This window comes from Drosophila grimshawi, unplaced genomic scaffold, assembly GCF_018153295.1.
Source record: "Drosophila grimshawi isolate 15287-2541.00 unplaced genomic scaffold, ASM1815329v1 contig_311, whole genome shotgun sequence".
NCBI classification, from domain to species: domain Eukaryota; kingdom Metazoa; phylum Arthropoda; class Insecta; order Diptera; family Drosophilidae; genus Drosophila; species Drosophila grimshawi.
Window position 1 is genome coordinate 7,891,472 of NW_025063098.1, and position 10,606 is coordinate 7,902,077.

General features: G+C 37.2%; 1 protein-coding gene across 5 annotated transcripts in view; it reads right to left on the minus strand.

The window, feature by feature from the left end:
• Window positions 1–7,882, minus strand: part of LOC6564167 (serine/threonine-protein kinase par-1) — a 26,916-nt gene extending 19,034 nt beyond the window's left edge. For 3 of the 5 annotated variants that reach the window (XM_032737127.1, XM_032737125.1, XM_043214987.1), the window contains exons 1-4: window positions 7,862–7,882; window positions 593–861; window positions 328–527; window positions 34–251 (exon numbers count right to left, since the gene is read on the minus strand). In XM_032737127.1, the coding sequence (XP_032593018.1) occupies window positions 34–251; window positions 328–527; window positions 593–816 (642 nt within the window). In that variant the 5' untranslated portion in view covers window positions 817–861; window positions 7,862–7,882. The remainder of the gene's footprint in view (window positions 1–33; window positions 252–327; window positions 528–592; window positions 862–7,861) is intronic. The other 2 variants (XM_001990006.3, XM_043214986.1) reach the window with 2 other exon arrangements.
• Window positions 7,883–10,606: the final 2,724 nt, after the last annotated feature.

The following is a 10,606-nucleotide window of genomic DNA, read 5'->3' on the forward strand; positions in this document are numbered from 1 at the left end:
TGCTTAATTAATGCTGTATTAATTAAACTATACCTTTGCATTGCCCTGTTCATCAAGCAGTATGTTTTCCAGCTTCAGATCGCGATGGCAAATCTTGTGTTTGTGACAATAGTAGACGGCCGTTGCAACCTGACGAAAGATGCGACGTGCCTCCTCCTCGCAGAGCACCTTGCGTTCTGACAGGTAGTCATATAGCTCACCGCCAGCGGCAAACTCCATAACTAGCACCATTTTCTCGCGGTTCTCAAATACTGTAAGCGAATTACACGAAATTAGTTTAGTATATCTAAATAAGATAAGATTAATTGTAAGCATTGAATTGAATACCTTCGTATATGTGGATAATGTTGGGATGCTGCACTGAGCTCATGATTTGCACCTCTCGTCGAATGCGCACCAGATCCGCCTCTGCCTCGATTTTGCATTTCTTTATCGTTTTAATGGCCACCTCCTGGCCCGTTTCCTTATTAATACCAAGCTGCACTTTGCCGTAAGTGCCTTGACCTAATTTCTTAATAATATCAAATCTGTAAGGCGAAGTTATGTGAGTACGCTGCATTCAAATTGAAGTAGGATATTAGAGAGTGCTTACCTTTGACGCAGCTTCTTGCGATGATTGTTCATTTTGACATTGCCCGTGTTGGCAATGCTGCTCATAATATTGTCTATTTGATCCTGCGGTATGCCCGATCGATGTGCCATACTATTCGCGGCTGAGTCCAGACAAGCAGATGCTGCGGCTGCAGCCGGCCCCGCTGTCGACGCCGCCGCCGCTGCCCCCCCATTTGGCGTCGAATCGGGTTTGCTTATCACCATGGCTTTGGCTGTTGCTGTGGCTGTGTCTGTTGTCGACGCAAATTACTGCAAAGGATACAGGAAGAGGACAAGCCCCGTTAGCAAATAGTCCATGTGCACCAAAGGCAAATATGTAGTATGCCACAGGGCAAAAACAGAGAGCGCGCACACACACACACACACACACATCGCTGCATTCATCCATCAAACGTTCTATCAAATGGGCAATCAATTAATTACCCACGTTGAACGAGACATGCACACACACACACCCACACACACACACATACATACACAACAGAGAATGGAGCAGCACGAGCAGCCGAGATGAAACCAGTGGCAGCTTTTAGCGATGCTGCGCTTTTCAGGGCCGCCTGATATCCGCACTCGACCTAGTTCTTAATTATGCTTAGGCAGGCGACAAATGTGCCGAGAGACGAGAAGATTTACAAAGCGCTTTAGCTGCCATTTGAAAAGCGAAGGATTAATGCCATCGGATTTCCCATCAGTTTCTTATTTGTCCACAAATAAAAGATGAGTCTGTTTGACAAATACCAAGAAAATGAAAACAAGAAATTAAGTGAAAAAGTTGACGCAGATTAAACACAATTGCAACACATAGCGCTATTTTTTACCCATCGTTGACATATAAGCGCTATTTAAAAGAGCTGCGGAAAGGCACCCAAACATAATAATCATGTCGAATGAATCAATGAACAATAAAAACTTACACAGAAAAACATACATAAAAAAATATATATAAAAAAAGTGCACACGCTTGTATATTTAAATAAATAAAATGTTCCGTCAGATGAAATCCCACAAAATATAATTGAGTTGAGTCAAAATCGTGGAACTAAAACAAACAAACGAAACCTATAAAAAGTGTATTTCAGGTTCAAATGCAAATGGATGAATATTTATTTTAAAATTTTAAAGATGGATTATGTAAGATGTAAACGGATAATAAATAAAATCACTCATTTGATTATTAGTCGAGTATGGTTCAAAAAGATGTGTTATAAATTAATAAATTTTATAACAATAAATTACTACATATTATAACTGGTTTATCTCGCAGTCAATAAATGTTAAACAAAAATAAATAAAAGTAAATTTGATACAAACAAATTTTGTGTAAGTATGATTTGCATGTTGCTATGTAATTCCATCACTTTCCCGATTTAAATTCTTGAACATAGAAATGTTATTCGATGACATCAGCTGTACTTATCTTAAGCTTAAGCTCAAGATAGCCCACAAAATCTGAGCATCGCTTAAGAAGCATTTAGACAGTTTTAGAGCCAAGACCAGACAAGAAACGCCCACGTCCATGCCACTTCCACTCAGCAGTGCAGTGTGTGTCGGCTTATGCGACTGCTTTGCCCTGTCATGCTTTAAGTTGCATGAAGCCAGAGAAGATGTTGGGATGGGTTGAACCAGCAGGTTAAAGTCAAGTGTCTGACATGTAGTCTTCACTTGTATCGGTGTCCCCATGATTGCTCCCATTGTGTTGGCTTTCTCAAAAACTAATCTATCAGCATTGTGCCAGAGAGAGGAGTATGTGTATATACATAATATACATATGTACACACAATGTACAAGTGAGTTTCAGAAACTAATCGCTTGCCTTTGACAGTTATGACTTGAAACGGGAGCACGAAGCTAAACCATGGATAAGGGAAAGAGTTCGACGTGCTCTTTAGCTGGCTGGCTGCGTTCCAATTATAAACGTACACTTGATGGCTACTAAATTAGAGTCTAACCACAACAAACAGATACAAAACAGAACAAGCAAATGTATAACGGCTAACTGAGGAACGTAGCAGATTAGATACCCTTGACGGACTGGAGTCCATCAGCTGACATCTAAATTGCACTTTAAATTAACCAAACCTATGTGATGATGGTGTATGCTTTATTATTTATTTTACTTTATTTGTACGCCTCTTTTAATTTAATATGTAATTTTAATTGTCAAAGTCCGCATTAAATAAATAAATAAAATAGTAGCATAAAAAGTGAGCTTTCATTTCTTACTAAATAGCGATCCTATGCAGTCGAATCGAAAATAAATACGCCTGCAGCATATATACAATTAAATTTAAAGTTTCATAAAATTTAATACTGAGAAACTCCACTTGGCATAGAATCAGACAAACGGACCAGCTTTGTGGAACGAAGACATCCATTACAGGTGTTCTGAACTATTTTAAAAAATTATAATACCCCTCGAAAGGGTACAAAAACAGAAAACAGAACCAGTACTAAGAGTTACTCAAAACACGAGAAAGATGTGTGGTGCACACAGAAGCCAGAAAGACATCTAACCACTTCAAAGTGCGCTAGAAGCCATGTGCAGCACTGCTTGGCACGAGCCACACTCGCACACACACGCACACACACACACAGACGCACACACAGAGTCAGACACATACCAAATACGGGGGGTTTATCTGTGAGATAGTGGCACATGCATTACGAATGTGATGGGGGCGCGTGATCAACGGGAATAACAAAATTAATCTCGGCACGCAATTGTATTAACGTTCATTTATCTTCAGCGCGCTTCTGGGGCACTAGCTGCATTTGTGTGTTGTGTTGCAAGTTTTTTTTAAAGTGCGCTGAACTCGCTTCGTTCATTTTCACATCAGGCAATTCAATTTGTGTATCTGCAAGATACAACAATAATGTGCGGCGTCCAGTCTTCCTCGTTTGTTTGTGTTTTTTTTTGTATTTCTTTTTTTTTTTTTTTTTTTGGCTTTTTTGGCACAGAGAACTCAGCACATGTCATTGAGCTGATAGCGTAACAACTAACTACGTGCCAAACAAGGGGCGCATTGTCAGGAGTGGGGGCAGGAAGAGGAACAGAACAGTTGGACAGTCAGGCAGGCAAACAGGCAGACAGACTTGACAACCAGCAGAGAGATAAACACGAGCAGCGCCGTTCGTCCATCTCCTCCTACCCCGATCCCTCCGTTCCCGGCTCATGCCAGCTCAACTCAAGGCAAAGTTGCTGAAATATCTGCGCTTGCTTTTCCGTCAGTTTGGAATTTCTTGCATCGTTGTCGTTTACGTCAAGGGAAAATATTTTCCTCAGTTATTTATATATATATATATATATATATTTTTTTTTGTGTTTTTGGTACCAATGCCGGTACTCTTGCCTCACAGCAGGAGCAACGACAGCAAAAACCACAACAACAACAGCAGCCAAGAGAATTATTTTAGATACATATAAATAACTGACGTTCAAATAAATATGCAAATGTTTAATGTGGGTCAAGTCGAGTGTTAAACTTGCTGATGCGGGAGTTTTTATGACGAGCGTTCAATTTATACCACTTACTCATCACAGTGCTCGAATATCCCTAAATATTTAAATTGGCTTATGCTCAATACACAAAGAGCCTTTCTTCTTTCACTGATGAGCCCATCAATTCAAGCGAGAAATATTCCACTTAATCGCATAAATTAATCAATGGCCGTAATCAGTCTATACAAAATTGTGGTTGCTTTGCGAAAATAAATCAATTCTATCATATAATTGAGTTGAAGCTCTGACAAGTTATTTGTACTTTGCGGTGTTTATATATGCACATACAAATAACCATATCAACATTGCTTGCGAGTCCACCAGGAGTGTGAAAAAGCAATTATTTTGCTGTGTGGCTGAATGTGTTAAATAACAATTCGAAAACTGAAGGGGACTTCACTTGTTATTCTACAACACAAGTGGAATACTAATTAACACTACAAAGCTAATGCTTAATGGCCTTTATTAAAAGGTGTTGTCTACTCAACATAAATTTATATTACTACTTTTAAAGTATTTAAAACTTTTTAGGTCATTTTTTAATGATGTTCCTAATAAAAATACAATATATGATTTTATTTGAGTTCTTGAGTAAGGGAATATAAAAAAAATCAAAAATACTGTTTTCAAAGTAAAAATTTCTGTTTGTCTATTGCTCATATTTCATTGTATATATTTTTCTATATAATTTCTAATTTTTAAAGAACAGAGTATTTCTCGTTCGGTAATGAACGGTGAATTCATTTAAATAATATGTATAAACTGCTTGAAATTGTGCCACACATACCAAGATGTGCTTGGCTAGTCAATTAATAAATGAAACGTCTCCTGCAACAATTAAGCCAAACAATTGGCAATTTTATGTGTCAATAAGTCAGAATATCTTGGCCTCGAGAATCTACGATCAATGAACCATTTAAACCGAATAAACATGGACATTAATTGTGTTAAATAAATCACACAATTTATTGTTATTATTCGTTTGGCAGCGATGAAATTGAAATATGACAGGCCTCAGAGTAGAAGGCGGCGCAATTGGACGAAGCAGGATTTGCTGTCCTTACCAAAAAAAAAAAGGATAGGCCGACGTTTATAATAAAAGCTCAGGTAACCGCTGTGACAACAACACAAAAAAAAAGTTGAGAGGAAACCAAGCGGAAAAAGTAAATAGCAACCAAGAAGTAAATAATTAAAATGTTGAGAGCAGCCACAAAAAAATAAAAGAAAAAGAATAAGCAACAACAAAATATGTTGTTAATGCCACTGGGCAAAGCACAAAAACAAAAAAACAAAAATATTTGTGAAAACAAATAAAATAGTAGAAACGAGGAAGCAAAGCGAACAAGACATGTCAAGCATTTCCTTTACTTGCACTAAAGTTGGCACACCAACACAAGCCCACTCTTACACACACACACACATACACACACACACACAGCCTCAACTGACGTGCAATAAGCTGCCGCCATATGCTGAAAAAGTTTTTCTAGCCCTGAGCACAACAACAAGAGCAACAGAAAGCGCCGTCAGCCGTCTGCTTTGTGTGTGTGGGTGTCTGCTTTGTGTATATGTGTGTGTATGTGTGTGTGTGTGTGGAAAACGAGAATTTTACGCTCAGCTCTTTATGCCGGTGCAAAAACAGCACTGAGCAAAGTTTTCATTTTTCGTGCACTGTATTGCTCTTGTTGCTCTTGTTGGTGTTTTTAGTTTTTGGTTTTCTGTTCTTTTGTTGTTGTTTGCAATTTGAATTTGTAATGTGTGTGCGTGTGTGTGTGCGTGTGTGTGTGTTTAGTAGTTTTTGCGTTGGTTTTCCATATTAGTTATGAGCTATTTAGTGAAAATACGCAAATAACTCTTTCAATTGAAATCAAGAGCTGATCAATGGCAATTTGCATTATTCAATGATAGTCAAGATTGTTTTAGAATTGCCCAAATAGTTGAAAACTGTTCTCTATCCCAAGTACATGCGATTTGGGTATATATGCACATACATATATATATATATATATCGCCTCTCACTCCCTTGCTGTTTTGGGTTGTTTTTGCTGTCATTGCCATCGTCGCCTTTTGTTTGACACTTGAGTTGTGACATTGTTGCCATTGCCAGCGAGCATTGTTGTTGCTACACTCGTTGTTGTGGCTCTTGTTGCAGCTGAGATTCGACGTGCTGTCCACTTGCACGGATACTACATTTTGACTGTCCGTAGCCAAATAAATGTTAAGCCTAATTGGCATTTTGAAAATGTTTGAACAACAATACCAGGAGATTTTAAATGAGCTAATCTAATGTACATGCAAATATCCGATTGCTAAGTAGGGGGGAGAAAACGTACTTCAAAATGAATGCCAGCAATGAATGCTTATTTGGCCATTAACAATGGAAAGTCAGTTATTTGGCACATCCGATCAGTTTAATAATCATTGGCCAAAGGCAATAATAATCATGGATGAATCCACATGCAACATGCAAATCTTGCTCAATGTTCAGAGATAAGCAATAATGCGTGTTCTAATCATTAGAATTTGTGTGCAGCATTTGTCATAATTTCAATTATAATTGCACATCTTTAATGAACAAAGGAATCGAATGTTATCCATACGGTGAACATTATTTGCATGTTACATTACGTATACGTAATTTTAGCTCGTAATATTTGTAGAATGCTTGCACATAATTAATAATTAGTTATTCATTCAACGGCAACGGCTAATCCCTTATACCATCATTAATCATACGAATAATGCATGTGAATTGATTCAATCGCCTTGTTTTAAATGATTTGCATAAGTTCTCCACATGAATTGAATTCTATTATTGTGTGTAGATTTTCCTCATTGCACACTTTGTCAACAAGATACGGAAATTTTGGTGTTATTGCAAGCGAGGGCACAGAAAACGGTTTTTTTTTTTGTTTTCCTCCTCTTTGAAAAACTAAATTCCTATAGAACAGCATCGACAGCGACGTCGTCTGTATTTAAAATCTCGTATCTCGTAAATGAGAAAAAAATTAAAAGAAATTTTTAAAAATAACTTTCAGCTAACACGCAAGAGGAATTTTTATTCGAGCTAAAGACCCGACGGCCGACCAGCAAACGAAAAGTAAAAGCGCCAGCGACAAAAACATACCCGCCGCAACTAAATAGCACACGAACGAAACGAGGAAGCAACTTCGTCGGTCGGTCTCCTCTCCCTCTCTCGAGAAGAAGAATCATCAAGCGGGGCAATTTCTCGGGATAACACCGTTATACATAGATACACCATCATCTCGCACAGCAAATGCAAGCGTATTCAGTCGGCACTCCTGCTGTCTCCGTAAGTAAATATGCACATACATACATACAGACATACAGACATAAATATATGTATATATGCATGGGTATGCATTTATGAACATACATATATATGCATGCATATGTATATTAGTATTTACCTCGGTTCTGTATGCTTCTTAATTTGATTTCTTTTATGCGATTGTACCGTGATGCATATAATAATTTTTCATGACCAGCACACCCACACACACATGCACACTCACACACAGTCGCAAACACACACACACACGCACACACACACATGCACACATACACACATACACAGAGTATACACAGAACACACACCAATACGAATTGCACAACGTCAATTTTTACATTTCGCTTTTTTGTCAAACTGAGAATTCTTCACTTAAATATTGCTCCATATATAGTATAAGACTTATGTATCTGTGCCTCTATATATATATATTTATATACCATGGGCTATATACTGTATATATGGATGTATCTCTCTCGATATATGCACATATATGTTGTATCTATGTATTGCGTCTATATATATATATATAGATATATATATATATATGTACAAATATTTCGCGCACTAGCCTTTAGCCGCCGTTGCCGTTTTGCCACCTTGTTCGCGTTGCTCTATCCGGTCGACTGGTTGTAGCTCTGAAAAATGTTCCTCGATTTTCCCCAAAATACTAAAGTGCTGAATTTTGCTCCTGTTCTACCCAAAATGCTCTTGCGGCATTGTTATCCTAAAAATAAATCTACACATTGCTGTTCTCAACTGCAAGATCTCAACGTATGTTCATTTACTCTCTTACTCTGATGCTCACAATTGCTCTCTCTCTCTCTCTCTCTCTCTCGCTCTCTCTCTCTCTCCCTCTGTGTGAGGAGCAGAGTTTGTGCTCTCGTGCGTTCTGCTCACGTGCGTCAGGGGGAGACTTGAGCGAGGCGCGTGCCATATGCGTTATGTGTGAAACGATCGCATCGCAATCACAATCGTGCATATATATTGGATTTGGCGTGTCTATAAGCGAGTGCGTTGTCGATATGTATATAAATATATATACAAATGAACTACATACATACATACATACAAACGTACATGTAATTATATACACTGTATAAACATTTAGGGCAGATTGCGAGACCAGAGACCATTATGGCAGGCAGCACAAATCAGCCAAAAATGAGCAATTGATTTATTTTGATATAATTTGCTTAATGCCGCAATACAGATCAGAGCTGAGTACGACGACTATATATGCATATACACATATATATATTTATATATACAAATATATATATATATACTCAAATGCATGATGTGTGAGTGAAGAGAGAGAGAGCAGTGTTTGCATATGACAAGCATCTTTCATATGTATACACATAAATATCAGAAAATGCAGTTGCCAGTTTAATTCACTTGTAGCTGACGTTAACTGCTCGTGTTAAATATGACAGGGAAGTCTACACTCGATAATTTATCGCTCAACTGAACGTCTAGTTAGCAAAAGTGCCTTGAGGGTAGGTAAGTTTATGAATATATATGCATTTCTACCTCTCTAATCGATTGTGTCGATAGATAATCAATCTTTCATCAAGTTAATTACAAATGTTATTATTTGTTGGAAATTACAGGCAACAGTAAGGCGAAATTACCTTCTGAGGTTTATTAAATTGACTAAAGAAAAAAATATCCCAGCTAAACGCAATATATATTTATATATAATATATTTTCAGTCTAGCCTTTTAACCTTCACCTCCAAGGAACACGCTTAACAATCGATTTATATTTTCACTTTAAGTGAGAGCTATTAATGTCATAAAGAAGAAAAAAAAAACTACACACAAATAGGAAAGCTTAATTTTTACCGCAAAGTATGAGATACAATCGACCATCCTTTAATGAGTGTATTTACGCTGCTCAATTGCTTGACATACTTGCGCCCAGCATAAAGACTGCTGTCAGAAACAGTGAATACCACAGAGGACTGAATATTTTCTGTCAGTTCTGCGAATTCAGCCGACAGCACCAAAGCACCAAAGGGGCAGACAGGCTAGGAGTAGTCTTGGCACTCGTCGTCTCGGTGTGTACTTATAAGCATGCTTAGCACTAATTAGTTATTGATCACAAAAATACATTTAAATTGTATGCATACTATACTATATAGTGATAATAGACTTTAATACGCCATCAATTCCGAGATTTCTATTTTTACTATTAAGAACTCAATTATAAACGTCTTGTCTCATAAAAAATATTAAATTCAATCAAATGACTTATTTAATTATTAAATTGTCACTTGTAATTTATTAAGTTGCTCCATTTTCATTATCAAGTCGTTTCACTATTCATGGTAGATTGTCAAACTGTCAGAATATTTCAAATTTAACAGACAGATTAACAAAATGTTTTTATTTATATTAAAAAAATTAGAAAATTATGACTTGTATGTCAAATTGTTCCAAATTTATTATTCAATTTCGAACAAAAAATGGTAGTAATAATATGCAACTAGAAAAGAATTTAGAAGAACGTTTAGTTATGTAAATTGATTCATTGATATCTAAGTTAACTAATAGGTGAATAACCCGAATCAAGACACAGTCATTGCTCTAACAATTAACATAACAAATTTTAGGGGAACAATACAATTGCTACTTCTCACATAAGATAAACGTTTGCAAAACAGAATTTGCATAGCGTAGCGTGTGTAAGATCCAAACTTCAGTATCTCTACTGTACTTTGGTCGGCAAACATCCAACTTCCATTGACTATTTATCAGACTAAAAGACTTGGCATTACTCAATCTCCAGCTGAGTGACCGCTTCAGGGCAGCACAGAGAAAGGTTTACAGCAGGACCATGCAACATTAATCAACAAAGTCAATCTTTTAAGCACATACCAAATACACTTATGATGTATGTGTGTGTGCGTGCGTGTTACTTTGTCTATATATCCGCTGAAGTAACGCCCAGTGCCTAGATACTTACCCATGGCAACACATTTGCATATGCAAAAGTGTGCAAAATATTTTATAGCTTATCAACTCTGGGCAAACACTGGCTGACGATGATGATGATGATGATGATGCGATGCTGATGATGGCGGTGCAGTAATAGGAAAAATGCATTATAAGTTTGCATAGCCTTTTAAATGCCTGTTCAAACACTAAATATTGCATTATGCCAAGTTTATCACCTTT